General features: G+C 37.9%; 2 protein-coding genes across 4 annotated transcripts in view; both read right to left on the reverse strand.

Moving 5' to 3' along the window:
• LOC129452697 (NACHT, LRR and PYD domains-containing protein 3) overlaps window positions 1-17,129 on the reverse strand; it is a 224,675-nt gene that overhangs the window by 72,304 nt on the left and 135,242 nt on the right. The gene's annotated exons all lie outside the window — the stretch shown is intronic.
• LOC141362953 (ribonuclease inhibitor-like) overlaps window positions 1-17,129 on the reverse strand; it is a 44,047-nt gene that overhangs the window by 17,315 nt on the left and 9,603 nt on the right. The window contains exons 2-5 of the mRNA XM_073865271.1: window positions 14,370-14,464; window positions 13,038-13,211; window positions 4,070-4,243; window positions 3,734-3,901 (exon numbers count right to left, since the gene is read on the reverse strand). Of these exons, the coding sequence (XP_073721372.1) occupies window positions 3,734-3,901; window positions 4,070-4,243; window positions 13,038-13,211; window positions 14,370-14,464 (611 nt within the window). The remainder of the gene's footprint in view (window positions 1-3,733; window positions 3,902-4,069; window positions 4,244-13,037; window positions 13,212-14,369; window positions 14,465-17,129) is intronic.

Here is a 17,129-nt window from a genome sequence, read left to right on the forward strand (position 1 = left end):
ATGCAGCAAAAAATACATAATTTCAAATCCTGGCCATAGGATGTGTAAAGCCCAGTTGTGGCTTTTAATTTTTAATAAAATAAATCTATTAACTTATACATTGTAGTTGTGGTGCTTCATAATTTTTGGATGAGTGCGCCTAAATTTTTGCGCACTCATCCAAAGCACCAGTGTTACCAAATAAATAAAAGTTAATTTTGAGCCCTGCTGGTATCAGACACTCTTCTTCAGGCAGGGGGAGGGGCGGGGCTGTGTGCTCCACCCTCCACCACCACTTTCAGAGTGTGCTTGTAGCAGCTAGGAGGCTGCTCAGGTTGCAGCAACAGTACAATTTGTCCAGTTAAAAGTTGTTCTATCACTGAAATAATTTTAGAGACATTATTTAAAGGTAAAAAAACTACATAGTGTTGCTTTAAACACAGAAAACAATGTGTGCTGTTTCAGTCTGACCTGCGATCGCGTGCTATCAACAACACCCTAGTGATGACGGCGCAACAAGCAACTCGTCATATTATTAGATGAATTGCCTTGAGCATACGGCAATCCCGAATTTTACAGTTTTGTCCACGTTTTCTTGAGCATCGCTGCTGCAGTAGACTTAAATGAAGCTGGCAGTTCCTCTATAAGCGGCTTTTCTCCTTCGCTTGCTGCGCTAAACGGTCCACAACACACACACACCAACACCTGAGGAGGAACTTTGAGGATGGCAACAGATTTGCATATTACGAGTTGATTTGACAGGTACTCTCACCTAAACACATGCAGAGCTTATTCAGAACCATACACCATACATTAGCAGTTGTATGCGTTGTTTTTTCATCAAACTATATTAGAAATGCGTGGTCGAATCAAACACTGTGCACCGTGGTGCACGTGCGTCCCGAACCGTGGGAGGAGACCGGGACATTTCGATTCTTTACAGAGAACCATTACACCCACTAATAAAGATAAAGTCTAAAGTAAACTTTAAATTTTTTTTTTTGCTCAAAATGACACCTGTATGTGGTTTGGGTTTTCCATTTGAAGCAATAATATTCCTCGTTCATCTACGGGGTACCAGCAGTGGGCAGCTGCATAAACTTTAAAGACTGGTCTTAAAATTTAGTCATGTATTTTTTCTTCAAGACCGATCATAACTAAGTTAAGTATGTTACACAAAAAGGTACATTGGTCTAATTTAAATCCAAATAGTTATTCTGCGTTGATACTCTAATGTTTAGAAAAGTGATCCTCTGGATATTTTAAACAGTCATTGGTGGGCTGTAAGATCCAAATGGTTGAGAGCCCCTGATCTATAGGAGACCTCTGACATTTGGTTGAATTTGTTTTCCTGTAAACACACTGCTGGCATTGAACTTTTTTCATATAGGTTTGCAGATTGCTTTGTATGAAACCTCATAACAGTTTAACTCAATATCAACTTTTGTTAGTTTTTGATGATTTGTATGGAACGATATTCCGGACAATATTAAAAAGGAATTGCAAATTGTATTTGCAATTGCGTTTCCTACTTGTGGGTGTAAAAACTGTGACTTAATTCAAACGCAAATGCAAACTGTTTGCATTTCCGTTTACGCGAACGTACAATATATGCCAAATTTCCAATGTAAAATCAAAGTCCATTTGCAATTGAATTTCCTATGTCTTTCGAGTTATGACCCTGCCATATTTCAATCTCAATTGCAATTCATCATTTGCTATTTCACTTCCTCTAGCGTCGCATACTGATCTTGCCAAAACTCAAATGAAATCGCAATCCTCTTTGCATTTGCATTTCCAATGCCTGTACTTAAACTTGTCAATCACAGTGTTGGGGGTGGGGTTATATTATAGGGTGTGTTTGGAAGCGACGTCACTCACAGTCGACCACGCTTCACTGTGCTTAAACGGCCACAAGGGGGAGCACAAGAAAAGCTAAAATAATAACGCAGAAAATATTTTATACATTAATTTATATATTACCTCAGTTATATTTCAGCAATTAATCAAATAAGCTTTAGCACTGTTTATTAACTTGCATAAACTTGCATTAACTTGCTAGTAAAGAAAGATGCCATTTTAAAGCATTTTAATAAAAAAAGAGCTCATTCTGTGTTAATCAGATGTGATATGAGCTAGTGAAGTATCAAGTAAATGTGGGTACATTACTTTAATTCATGCTAATAACATTTTATTTGAATAGTGATTGGTTATGGAAGGACGGGGATGACTGGCTTAATGCGTTTTAACTGAGAACAAAAAACACCCGCTTCTTGCGTTCTCCTTCAATAAATAATCTTTCTTCAGGGTTCTAGAGCATCAGTCCACATACATTTCTCTCACCCTCTCCAGAAAGATCGCATTTGCAGCTTTTATCCTGTTTCCCCACGACGATAAATGACGAGAAACATCTCATGCTGAACCTGACCCTTACGAAAATTAACCATGGTTTTACTACATTTAAAAAACATGGTTTTGACAGCCATGGTTTTTAAAAATCATAGTTAAACCATGGTTTTGCTGATAGTAATCAATACACAAAAACCATGGTTACTACACTTTTACCACAATAAAACCATGGTTAATTTTCGTAAGGGGAACTTTGGGACCGCTCGTCTTCCGACTCACTGTCACTCGTTGCTGACTCCGTTGAGCCACCGACCACTCTTTGTTTTGTCAGACAGATTAACATTTTTATATTGTTTTACTAAAAATACCAAGGTTACAAAATATTTGTTAACCTTTTGAAGAAATGTAGGTTATATGATATTTTGATACATAATAGACTGCATTAATTTTATAATACATTTAGTCAATAAGTCAGCTAAATGTTCATATATTATTTTTCTGATCGAAATATTATTTAGCATACTTCATTGACTGATTTATAAAAGAATACCTTTTCTAATAAAACACAAGTGTTTAAAATAATGCACTTGATGATACACTTCTAATAATACACTTATAGCGTTTGACATGAGATATTGTCAAAACATTCTGCCATATTATTACTGACAAAATCAATTGAAGGTCAATAATCAATTAATGAAGATGCGTTCATTTAATTCATAAAACTCACACTTTTGAAACGGTGCTTATCAGGTTAATAACTGCTGCAATATAACTGAGGTAATATATAATTTAATGTATAAAAATTTGTCTGCGTTATCATTTTAGCTTTTCTTGTGCTCCCCCTTGTGGCCGTTTAAGCGCAGTGCGTGGTCGACTGTGAGTGACGTCGCTTGCAAACACGCCCTATAATATAACCCCACCCCAACACTGTGATTGACAAGTTTAAGTACAGGCATTGGAAACGCAAATGCAAAGAGGATTGCGATTTCATTTGAGTTTTGGCAAGATCAGTATGCGACGCTAGAGGAAGTGAAATAGCAAATTATGAATTGCAATTGAGATTGAAATATGGCAGGGTCATTACTTGAAAGACATAGGAAATTCAATTGCAAATGGACTTTGATTTTACATTTGAAATTTGGCATATATTGTAAGTTCGCGTAAACGGAAATGCAAACAGTTTGCATTTGCGTTTGAATTAAGTCACAGTTTTTACACCCACAAGTAGGAAACGCAATTGCAAATACAATTTGCAATTCCTTTTTAATATTGTCCGGAATATCATTCCATAGATTTGAATATGATCTTGAAGTTTGTAAAATATCTCTTTTAATAATAAAAAGACTTGAAAGAGGTAAATTATGCCTTATAATAAACATCACAATAATAAACTTTTACTCACATGAGTTCACAGTTTGATCTCTTCAGTACTTCACGAAGCTGATTCAATGATGAGTCGTTTATATCATTGTTACTCAGATCAAGTAACCTCAATGATGTTGTTGTTGTTGTTGTATCAGCCAAAGTTTTAGCTAAAGAAGCAACATTTGTAATTTCACATTTGTTTAGGCTAGAGAGAAACAAACAGAGATTATTTTAATTTTAATAGACCATAAATAACATTTCAATAATGTTTCACAAATATAAATCTGCATTCTGCCAAGCATAAAGTGATTTTATCTCCAAAAACAAATCTTCTCTTACACATCTGTCAATTAAACATATTTGTTTTACTCACTATAGTTTCTCCAGGCTGCAGTGTGGATTTTTCAGTAGATTACATAAATGATTTACTCCTGTGTCCTTTATTTGATTCTGACTGAGGTTCAGCTCTCTCAGATGTGAAGGGTTTGAACACAGAGCTGACATCAGTTTAACACAATGTTTCTCTGTAATCCTGCATCTACATAGCCTGCAGAGAGAGAGAGAAAGAGAGACTTTTTGACTTTTAACATGTTTTATTGAACCATCTGCAAAACACTGCATTATCAGAACAAATGTATGAATATGAAGAAAAAAAAGGAAAGAAATAAAATGTTAAAATTATATATATATATATATATATATATATATATATATATATATATATATATATATATATATATATATATATATATATATATATATATATATATATATATATATATATATATATATATATATATATTAGGGCTGTGAAAATAACGCATTAATTCGATTAATTAATCTGAGAAAAAATAACGCGTTAAAAAAAATAACGCAGATTAATCCATTCCGTATTGAACCTGGATACATTCTAGCCACCATTTGACTGTAAAATAAAGGAGGTAGACGAGAATGCGCTGGCGGTGACTGGATCATTGACTGGAACATTTACTTATAAAAAAACGGCCTGATGGAAGTGATGATAAAAATAAAGTATGCAACGTCTGCAGCAAAGAATTTGCATATCATAGAGTTCGTCCACTCTAAAGTACCACATCATACAAAGCACATGGATTAAAGTTCTCCGTCCTTACACGGATTTCCGTCAATTGCAAAATTATTAAATTAACTTTTCATAAATACGACGTGTATTCAGCTTTTTAAGTGGGATGTGATCAAAGCCTGGAGTGGAGCAAAATCACGTTCCTCTCCCCACTGTAAGCTTTCTGTAATCACTACGCACCGGATCCACTCCGGGTTTTCTGGCTGTAGCGCGTAAGATGAGGTAAAACTTTATTTCAGCTAGCATGGTCAAACTTATAATGCAGGAAGGCTCCGATGTTTTGGAGATCGATAAAGGTGTAAAAGACCAATGGAGATTGACTTGGCTTAGCGGAATGATGAAGATTGGGATCAGAAAACCAAATATAGCACAGTATAGGTGTCCTGTATTTTGTGGGTAAACGATTTCTCTCGTACGTGATTACTCGCATCCCGTTTTTGACTGCTACGTTGATCTAACCAGTGGCTGATAAAACGGGTTTGTTAAACTAGTGAGTACACTTTATGTGGCGCCACAAGAACCAAGAAGCAGATGACATCCAAATCCCGTGAGAGCAGTTCGAGAAATCATAACAGAAGACTGCTTCCTAAATGCTCTCGCGGTACTTTGATGTCATCCACCTGTCGGGTTCTTTATTTAAGGTTTATGTTCAATTGCACAAAAAAGCCCTGCAATTGCTATTGCACTGTTAAACTTTTGGTAAATAATCTTCCTGAAGCACTTTATTTCCTTAGCATATTACTTTTTGTTGATTGTTATAGCCATTATTTGAACAGTGAAAATACTGTAATAATAAAAGAGTTTTTGAGCTTCATTGTCACTAATGCTGATTATTCACTGATTTATTTAAAAATAAATATTTAATACTTTCACAGCAAAAATTATGTAGGCGATTAATTTAGATTAATTAATCACAGAGTATGTAATTAATTAGATTAAAAATTTTAATCGATTCACAGCCCTAATATATATATATATATATATATATATATATATATATATATATATATATATATATATATATATATATATATATATATATATTAAGCAATATCGCTCAAGTAGGAGGGTGATATAGCTCTATATCCGGCTCTATATATAGAGCTATATCACACGACTCCGAGAGCGATATTGCTTTTATACAACAGTTCGACGGCACACGTTTGAAAAAAGAAAACTAGAAAACAACAACTGAGTTTGTTGAGTCAATGAGTTTATTATAAAAGCGCAATCTTAGCCTATACTACTGCAAAGGGTTTTATTAGCCACTCTCTTATAAAACAGTAGTAACGCATTTGAGAAGAAACACGACAAAGATTTGCATGTGAAAAGTGTATGTCTAGAGAAGAGATACAGCTACTTCAAACTATATCTGTCACATTAATAATCTGATTTCTATTAAATAGTATTAAGTCTGACTGCATGTTTATACATATATTCATAAATGTAGAATAATGAGAGACAAGAGTAAGGCACCATCTTTGTAAAACTGCTTTTAAAATTGGTATTTTAAATATTTCTAATAGCTAATAAATGAATGGCAAAAACACAACTGTTAAAACACTGCTTATTCAGTGTACAATAAACAGATAATACTAAAAATAATAATAATAATGTTACTAAATTCTGAACGAAAATGTAATTCAAAATAGTCTTGTATCGGGATACGTATCATATCGGGGAATTGTTGGCGATATACAGCCCTAATGTATATACATATATACACAAATACACATATACACACCCATATGTTCATACACACATATACACAAATAACACCACCCACACACAAAAAAAAGAAAAAGCAATACATGAAATAACATCTATTTTAAGATGTAGAATAGACATCACCAGTTAAAGGTTATTTCATCATCTTCACCAAGTAACAAAAGAGCTCAATTAACAGACCATTGTTTTGAAATCAAATTCAAGTAAGTTTCCAGTCATCTGAAAGAATCTGTGCTCCACTCTAAACTCTAGATTCAACCAGAGCAGTGAAAACCTTTAAAATATTCAGATTTCGACCTTCAGCAGCCGAAATAGCTAACTTGGCTTGTCCAATTATAAAATTAGCCACCGTACACTGTTGTCTGTGCGCTCTTGAGTATTTGCATCCAAACACAAAAAAGTGGTTCATCAAACACAAACCTCAAATCTCCAAGTATTTTCCCTAGCAAAACAAATAATGGAAACAATCTGGAGCACTCAGTAAAAGCATGAAACACTGATTCAGGGTTGTTAGTTGGCAATACACAATGTAGTAATCTCCACTGTTAAATCCCCTGATCGTTTAGATAAAGGACTCTTATAAAAAAGCCTCCAGGAAGCCGAGAGTCCAGCAAAAACCATTAAAAAATCTCTCCATTTTGTGTCACATCTTTTGTTAATGTCTTCAAAATAATCTGTTTTAACACAAATTTGATAGAGTTCATTTTTTCCGGTCTCCTGGAAAACAAGTTTATGCAACCTTTTAACTCTTTCACCGCCATTGACGAGATATCTCGTCAATTAAGAGAAAACACTTCCCGGCCAATGACGAGATTTTCCGTCTTTCCGCAATACCGCTATTATCCACAAGGTGGCACCTTCCACCACTTTTTAAACTCGGTAGTATTGCCCTATGGCGAGGGCTGCATGTCCGTGTATGTTTTAAAGATCGCCCTAAATGGGATCTCTATGAAAAGTCAAAAATGGAATTATCTCTGCTTTTTGCTCAAAATGTGGTGTTTTTGCAGAAACCTACCCATATTCAAAAGCTGATTACAAAATAACCACTGAAGGTAGGATGAAACTTTTTTTGTTTGAAAGCAGAGGGTCTGTTCTTTCATTTGGTATATTGTATGTTTATATATTTAAAGAAGAACATTTTCTGGAAGGCATTAAACTTTGGTGAAAATCATGAAAAACGCTGGCGCTGGCTGACAACTTTTTTTTTAAAACGCTGGCAGTGAAAGAGTTAAATGTCAGCAGTTTCCTCACACTCATCCTCAGGAAAAGCTTTAGGAGACACAAGTAACTTAGGAAATTAACATTTATCAGAACCTTCAGCAAGGAAAGAGTTAAGAAAACAGAGGAGTGGGAAGGGAAGAGCTTCCTTCAACCCTGCTATAATCTGCTCTATGATCCTAACCGATCTGAAACCAGACTGCTTACAGATGTCCATCACTGACCTCCATGTTTTAGAGCAGGGGTGTCAAACTCAATTTCATCCCGGGCCACATCAGCATTACGGTTACTCTCACAGGGCCGGTTGTATTTGTATGACTATATGAATGTATCAACTCTTTTATTACTATACATTGCATAATTCTCTCTGCATTTGATTAATATTGGTTTTGTTAATAACTAAATTAATACCTAGCTTTGAAAGTAGAACTGCGGGCAAATAATGACAAAGTGTATAGAGTACAACCATTCTACAGATTATTTTAAAAATAATTGTGGTGACAAAAGAACATGTTACACTCAAAATGTTCTGTTATCCTTCATTGTGCAGGACAGGTAAGAAAATGAGAGGCATTTTTAGATAAAGAGTTTTATAATCTCCACCACAATATGCATTTATTAGACACATATACTCTCGCTTGTCATTTCTTGCCCTCTTTACAAAAAAGCTGTGATTTTTTTTACCTGGCTTTGAGTGTCTGATTGACTGACGTCTCATGAGTTCAGTGTTGTAGGCTACAGATCGTTTTAATCGTTTATTAAAAAGTAATCGGCTCAGATGAGTCATTAGTTCGCGTGTTTAGCGGGAATATGCGTTGTAAACTAATCCTAGCGCGAAACATTTCTGTAAACGAGACGGAAAACATTTTCTCGCTGATCCGCGTGAGCGTGCGTGAGAGAGGGGAGAAAGAACGAGCAGATACTGTCCGTTTCCATATGCGGAGGTCGCATATTCAGCGTCATCAAGCCTGGTTTATATAAGTTAACTGAGCATTACACTGAAAAAAAAGATTATGGCCCCAATTAAATGAAGCATAATTCAATTTAGCTAGTTTTAATTATTTTATTTAAGTTTTTGATTTTAATTAGTATATATTAATAGGTTTTAAGCAAATTACGTGTGCTTTAAATCCAAGTCATTTTAATTAATTAAATTCAGTTTAAAAAAATAGTTTGGTTCTTTGCGCATGCGCACAAATGCACATTTTCCCTGACGCTATAAGGAGTTTCCAGTCAGGTTCACGGTGGGAAAGGAAGACGGGATATTTTAGCCCCGGAGTTTTGCTCAGTCGGTCTATTTGCACAGTAAGTAATATTTCATGTAATACAACACCTATTTTTTACAGTGAATATTTGTATATACTTAAAATACGCCGTTTATAAGATAGCTCCTCCAGGCCGAGTGCCGGAGGCAATCACAGCCGTGATGATATAAGTTAAACAAATACCACACGACTCCGAGAGCGAAATTGCTTTTATACAACAGTTCGACGGCACACGTTTGAAAAACGAAAACTAGAAAACAACAACGGAGTTATTTTAAAAGCCTCTTTGTTTGGGAACTACTTTCTTCCGCCACAGATTTCACTCGGCTGTTTTGAATCTCATAACAAGCCGTTTCTTAATATTACCATTTCTTTGTCACAAGATGTAGTTTTAAGATTAGTTCAGTCGAGAATATATATGTATAATATTCAAATATGCAGTCGATTAGTTAAGATAGCGCCTGTTTGAACGTTTGCTTAAGGAAGCTTCGGTACGTGAGAACTAGAGAGCGGACGTCAGTGTTTACTCGCCCCGTTGACCACCGCCCTCTCTGGGCTACATCTCTGACAGGGATTCCCTGGCTCTGATGTTGGCCTTGTCTGTTGTTTTTTTTTTATGGTCAAAATTGAGATCAAATCAGCAGTATTTGCTGTCATGAAACTATTACTTGTTTTCTTATTCATATTTAGTGTCTTTTGTGTTGTTATTGTTTTGGCGCGCGGTTTTATTAACAACTATACTTATATAATGTTACTATTGGTTTACCATTTACTCTTAACGCGCTACGAGCACTAGCTTATTATTAGACTTTGTGCTTGTCAGTACTATATTAAAGTTTTTTAAAAGTGTCAGAGAGATGTTTTTGCATGCTGCTTATAAATATATCAGTGGCGATATCTCATAACGTGTTTTAATATTCACATCACGATAAATTCGTTATCAATTGTCCAAATTTAAAAGCTGCAGTGCTTACCTGCAGTTCCACTATGTTTTCGCTTTCTCTGAGTTGCTTATACAAACACACACACACACACACACACACACACACACACACACACACACACACACACACACACACACACACACACACACACACACACACACACACACATATATACACACACACAAAGTGCCCTTCATAAATATTGGGATATGTTATTATATATGTAAAAATGTATTTCAGTGTATTTCAGGTCCAAATATAATGGGACAGTTCGCTTAAAAGCTATTTTATGGACATTAATTGTGTACATGATGTGTGTTCACAGCCACAGCGTCCAAATGCCAAACTTCAACTTCAGCCCACAACATGCTTCATATATGAGGAAATTATTTAACAAATACAAAATTGATGTCCATTAAACCGCTTTTAAATCAACTGTCCCATTACGTTTGGCCCATTTAAACGACTGTAATTTCTAAATCCTAAAGACAAATTGGAATTTGTGAATACCCTCTAAATACAGCTCAAAGTGTGCACTCTGTCCCAATATTAATGGAGGGCACTGTATAATATATGGGCAACAGGGGTGTCATAGTTTTTGTTATTACTCTTGCCTGTAGACTTGTCAAAGTGTTATGAATCAGAACAATCTCTAATAACAGCGTATTTTTATTTAAATGTAGGACAGTCAACAAGATGACTTATTGAAAGACCCAGAAAACATCACCATGGGCATATGTGTAATCAAAAAGAAAGAAGGTGTTCTTGGCGACTATGACGATGTTGGAATCATTGTTGGAGTGATGATTCTTGAGCAGCTCAAATCTGTGGCACAAGCCTGCATTGATGCTGGGTACAATCTATGTGCTTAATTTGGCGTACCCCAAAGAACTAAAATACTACTATGAATTTTTAGAAATTCATTATGCAGAGCACTTGTTTTAAACACTAAAGAAATTGTTATTGAACATGCACTACATTTGCTGACATTAAAAAATAACATTAAACTTACCACTTGGTGTATTTGCAAAGCCATTTAAGGGTCATTTTTATATATTGTTTTAAAGGTTAGTGATTGCAAACAATTTCCTAAAATATGTTGAAAGTTAGTCAATGAAATGTGTTCATTTAAATGTAGCTAAAATAAATTGATTGCAACCACTCACCTTAAAAAAATTAGTAAATTCAATTAATAATTTTTCATCAGTCATAAATAAATAATATACGAGAATGTAGCATAATTAAATAGGGCTGAAATTACTAAACTTTTTTATACTAGGGTAACTAAATAAAATTGATTAAGTTCAACAATTTTTTTTGTTTAATGTAGCTTAAATAAATTGATTGCAACCGCTTACCTTAAAAAATTGATTAAATTGAATGAATCTTTTTTTCAGTGTACATTCGCAAGTCATACGCATATTACAACATTTACTATAAACAAAGAATAATATTTTACTTTATAATTGTTAATATTCTGAAACAAGACAGTCTTGATGACGTATGCAGCCTGGAAATGCGACCTCCGGACGCTGCAGCCTTCGCATTAAGACAGGGCCACTCTTGCAGTGCGCGCGTGCGGAGCACTGCTCGTTCTCTCATGCAATCATTAACATTATGACTATAATTACATTACAAAAAGACTTTGGCGGGACAAACATTTGTTTTGGTGGCTGCTAAAAAAATCAATGTAGGAAATAACCTGCATAAAAAAACTTAAAAAAAAAATCTGTAAACTCTCACGGGCCACATAATTAACATAATTTGTAAACTCTTGCGGGCCAGATGAAATGAGGGGGCGGGCCGGATTTGCCCTGTGGGCCTTGAGTTTGACACCCTGTTTTAGGGGAAAAATCAATTAAATGAGAGACCTTGGTTAACCCTTTTCCCATAAAGGTTCTCACAATGATGTACAAGAAATGCCACCTAAAAAGGAATTATAAAACAGAGGTCCACCAAGCCCATAATGATCATTATCATTCCTAAGCAGTTTAAAAATTGTCCAGGACCTTAAACAGAAACATAAAATTTTGCATCAGCCAAAGAAACCCTATCATCAAAGGACATTAAAAACAGTTGCCTATCAAAACCGAACCCACTGAAGGTTCTAAGCAAGGCAATGCCAAACGAAACCCAAGGCCTAACTTCCATGGGGTAAAGCAGGCTTTGGGCAGTTCTCAACCTCATGGCCTTAATCTTTGCTGCTAGATCAATTAACCCCTGACCTCCTTCAATAACTGGCAAATAAAGAACTGCAGGGGGAAGCCAGTGATAACCATCCCAGAAAAAGTTGACAAAAACCTTTTGCAAACGTTAAATCAATTATTTTGGTGGGTCAAGCACATTCAAACGATGCCACATCACAGAAACTTCTAACAATGAGGACCCTTCCACTATATGATAACTGAGGTAGAATCCATTTCTGTAAGCGACCAGAAACTTTTTCAAAAACACCCTTCCAATTTTTCTGCATATAGTGATCCGTTCCAAGAAAAACTCCCAGCACTTTAAAAACTTCCAAACTCCAGGTACAGCGCTAAGGAAGATCTGGATGGCCTCTGTCTTCCCATTCACCAAGCAGAAAAGAAGCACTTTTTTGCCAGTTGATTCGAGATGATGAGGCTTTCTGATAAGTCTCAAGGGATTCCTTTCAGTTCTTAACATCCTCATTGCCTCATTATAATAACAGTAACATCATCCGTGTAGGCAGCAAGCCTGACAGTTTCCAAATCCGTAGTGGACGGACACACTGTTGATATGCCACAGAGCTTGTTTCTTAAAACTACCAGAAGTGGTTCAATAGCAATAGCATATAAAATCCCAGAAAGACCACACCCTTGACGTATGCCCCTGCTTACTTTAAAAGGTCTAGCGAGGGAGCCGTTGATTTTTAACATGCTATGAACATCCGTATAAAGCAGTTTAACATGATCAATCAAAGAAGGACCAAAACCCAATGCCTCCAGGTGATCAAAGGTCTTCTCCTGATCCGAAGAATTCAATTAAAAAATCTTTCCTCACTTATCTTATTTAAATACAAAAACACTTAAATCCATTAATTAAAATACTGTATGTTTGACTCACATCAGTTTCTCCAGTCTGCAGTCTGAATGTTTTAGTAGATCACACAAGTGTTTCACTCCTGAGTCTTTAGGTTTATTTTCACTGAGGTTCAGCTCTCTCAGGTGTGAAGGGTTTGAACGCTGAGTTGAAATCAGTTTTACACAGTATTTCTCTGCAATCCTGCAACCAGACAACCTGCAGAGAGAGAGAGAGACAGAGAGAGAGGGAGAGAGAGAGAGAAAAATCAAGTCTGGGCCAAACACTGCCTATAAATAAACATTATAAATAAATAAACATCTGACATTAATTTAAACAATGTATATGGACTAAAATGATGCTTTGAATAATTAGGATAAGAAAATCACAAACTGAACTTTTAATCCAGTTTAATCCACTGATAAAGTAACTCTGTGGCTTAAGAAGATATATAAACAAACAATCCGCAAAAAATGCTAATATTATTTTGAAATTATACTCACCTCAGATTCACAGCTGACAATCCTGACTACCTTTTAACTTTTTTTGAAGTTTTATAAACAGAAATTATTGTTGGCCAGCCAGCTCTCCAGACTCATTCTTCCCAATGAAACTTTATAAGTTGGTCGCATTGACTTCTAATTTAATCGCACCTTTTTATATTTATCATAATGACTTTACATAATATACAAAATATTTAAATCTGATAATTTTCTGTGTAAATGCGCTCCAGATGGACGTGTTTGACCATACGCTTGCGTTTCGCGTCTTTTGCAGCATTTTGCACAATTAATAATAATAATATTATCTTTATTTTGTAGCGCCTTTAAAACTCATTTTTCAAAGTGCTTAACATAAGTAAAAAAGTAAGATATATAAAATATACATGGTGATAAAAACACATAACATAAATATAAAACAGTGGAAGTAAAAATTAATGGGAAGAATAAATAAAAGTAATAAAAAAACAATGAATAGTAACACTTAGAAACCATAAAATAAACACTTAAGATACAACCATAAAAACCACAAGAGACACTATATCACCCAAATGCTTCCTTAAAATAATGAGTAGTAAGGGATGTTTTAAACCTTTTCAGAGAAGCTGCATTTCTGATCTCAGAAGGCAAAGAGTTCCATAACTTTGGGGCAACAGATGAAAACGCCCTATCACCCATTGTTCTTAACTGTGTTACCGGAACAACTAAAAGACCAGCATCAGCCGAGCGAAGATCACGTGCCGGAATGTAGGGTTTTAAAAGCTCCAAAAATATTGAGGAGCAAGGCCATTTAGTGCCTTGTAAGTCAAGGCTGACAGCAAATGCTCCGCAACATAGGCTGCCAATGCAGCGGAGGAAGAACAATTCAAACCATTACGCATTTTTGTTCTGAAGGCCTTCCATACTGCCACTGCTATGGAGCATCAGTCGGAGGCTGCAAGCCGACTTGCGAGTCTGCTCTCCGTGCTCTCCCTGGAGAGGAAAGAACACGAGAGGATACATGCTCGATACGAACACTTTAAAATCTTAATGAACGTATTAGGTGTCGCCCAACCAGCAGCTCTGCAGATGTCTGTTAGCGAGGAACCACGAGCGAGAGCCCAAAATGAGGCAACACTCCGTGTGGAGTGCGCTCTCAAATTAAATGGACAAGGAATACCCTGCAGATTATAAGCCAGGGCGATAGTATCAACTATCCAAAGAGACATCCTCTGCTTAGTGACAGCTTCCCCTTTCTGCTGACCACCATAACAGACAAAGAGCTGGTCTGAGGTCCTGAGGCTTTGCGTGCGATCCACAAAGAGTTCGCAGTGCGCGTACGGGGCACAAAAAAACATGGTTGGGTCTGCCTCCTCCGGGGGCAGCGCTTGCAAGCTCACCACCTGATCTCTGAAGGGAGTGGTGGGAACTTTGGGCATGTAGCCTGGTCTGGGTCTAAGTGTAACCCTCGAGACAGCAGGACCAAACTGAAGGCATGAATCGTCAACAGAGAATGCATGTAAATCCCCTACTCTCTTCACAGAGGCCAATGCTAGCAGGGTCAGGGTTTTCATTGACAAAAACTTCAGACTCACAGACTGCAAAGGCTCGAACGGAGGTCCCTGCAGGGCTTTCAGCACCATGGACAGGTCCCAGGGAGGAATAGAGGGATCCTACGAGCACCTCTTAAAAACCTAATAACTAAATCATACTGGCCAACTGATCTGCCGTTGATAAGTGAGTGATGAGCAGAAATAGCGGCGATATTAACTTTAATGGTGGAGGGTGACAGCCTACCATCTAACCTATGTTGAAGATATAAAATCACAATGTTAATGGGGCATTCTCTGGGGTCCTCGTGTTGCGAAGAGCACCAAGTGATGAAAAGATTCCATTTAAACACGTAAGCCCGTCTTGTGGACGGTGCTCGTGCCGTGTTGATGGTGTTAGATACCGCTTGCGATAAATCATCTAAATGACTCAATGACCATACATGGAGATCCCACAGGTCGGGGCACGGGTGCCATAATGTGCCCCCTCCTTGAGAAAGAAGGTCCTTCCTGAGGGGAATCCGCCAGGGAGGGGCTGTCGCGAGGAGCATTAACTCTGGAAACCAATTCCTGGTCGTCCAGTATGGGGCAACCAATAAAAGGCTCTCCTCGTCCTGCCTGACTTTGCACAGTGTCTGTGCGATTAAGCTCACTGGAGGGAATGCGTATTTGTGCATCCCCCAAATACGGCCAGCTGTGTGCCAACGCATCCACGCCGAGGCTGCCCTCGGTTAGTGAATAAAATAGGTGACAGTGGGTATCGTCCGGTGACGCAAACAGATCTATCTGCGCACGACCGAACTTCTTACAAATTAGCTGAACCGTCTGGGGGTTGAGTCGCCATTTGCCGGGGCGCGCAGCTCGGGAAAGCGTGTCTGCCGCTGTATTGGGCGAACCCGGGATGTAAATGGCACGAAGGGACCTCAGATGCTTGCAAAGTTGACGGTGCCGTCTAATACATCCTTCCCTCGCATCTCCATAGCGGAGCGTACAAGTCCCAGATATACAGCCCAATGCTTGCGGCAGTTGGGGTGCTATGCACACCCCTGAGACTGCAAGGCCGTCATACGTGGCTGCTCATCCCATGCTGGGGGCATCGTATGTGCTACAGAATGCCAGGAGACCCCTCAGGGGCATATCTTGCCCTCAGAAATGCTGGGTCTGACCACGGGGTAAAATTTAAATGACACGCAGGTGTAATGGTTACACAGTGTATGCCGGTGCGCCACGCTCTCCTCGAGACTCGATCGTAAAGCCAACGCTGAAGCGGTCTCATATGAAGCAGCTCGAGCAGTGTCACAGCCACAGCTGCTGCCATATACCCCAGGAGCTTCTGAAATTGTTTCAGAGGGGCTGCGTTCTTCCCTCGAACAGAACCGAGGCAAGTCAGAATTGACTGTATGCGCGCTTCTGTAAAACACGCCGATAAATCGAGTCTATTTCCATACTGAGAAAAAGGATCCTCTGCACGGGGCAAAGTACTCTTTTCCCAGTTGACCTGACGACTTAAACGAGTGAGATGCCGAAGCATTAACTCTCTGTGTTTGCGCACGTCTGCCAAGAACAAGCTATTATAAGTCGACGTAAATATAAGCAGAATGCGAACAACGCTCTCTCTCTGAGGGTTTTAATGCTGTGACTAGCACTTTTATGGAGACACGGGGAGAGAGAGACAGCTCGAATGGTTGTACTTAGTATTAATATGCTCACCCCACGAACGCAGAGCGAAGAAAGGTCTGAGGCGAGATGGACACATGAAGCACACGTCTACAGGTCTAAGGCTGCAAACTGATCTGAACACTGAAATACGTGCCTCTGCGTTATCATCCTGAAGGATCTCATTTATAGAGCCGGTGCGTAAATCAATCGGTCGTAATCCGCCGCGTATTTTGGTACTATGAGATAAAGCTGGTGTGTGCCCGCTCACGGCTCTCTCGATCCTCTGGAGACCTGGAGAGGGAAGAGGAATGCACTCTTAAATGTGGTTAAGTGGGTACCGGACAGCCGGTAGAACACATGTAAAGCCAAGGATTTTCCACCCGACCCTCTTACGGGGGAAGGAGCGGATCTCCGTCTCCTGAAGAGTGATCCTCTCCAACTCCGGGTCA

This window comes from Misgurnus anguillicaudatus, unplaced genomic scaffold, assembly GCF_027580225.2.
Source record: "Misgurnus anguillicaudatus unplaced genomic scaffold, ASM2758022v2 HiC_scaffold_31, whole genome shotgun sequence".
NCBI lineage: Eukaryota > Metazoa > Chordata > Actinopteri > Cypriniformes > Cobitidae > Misgurnus > Misgurnus anguillicaudatus.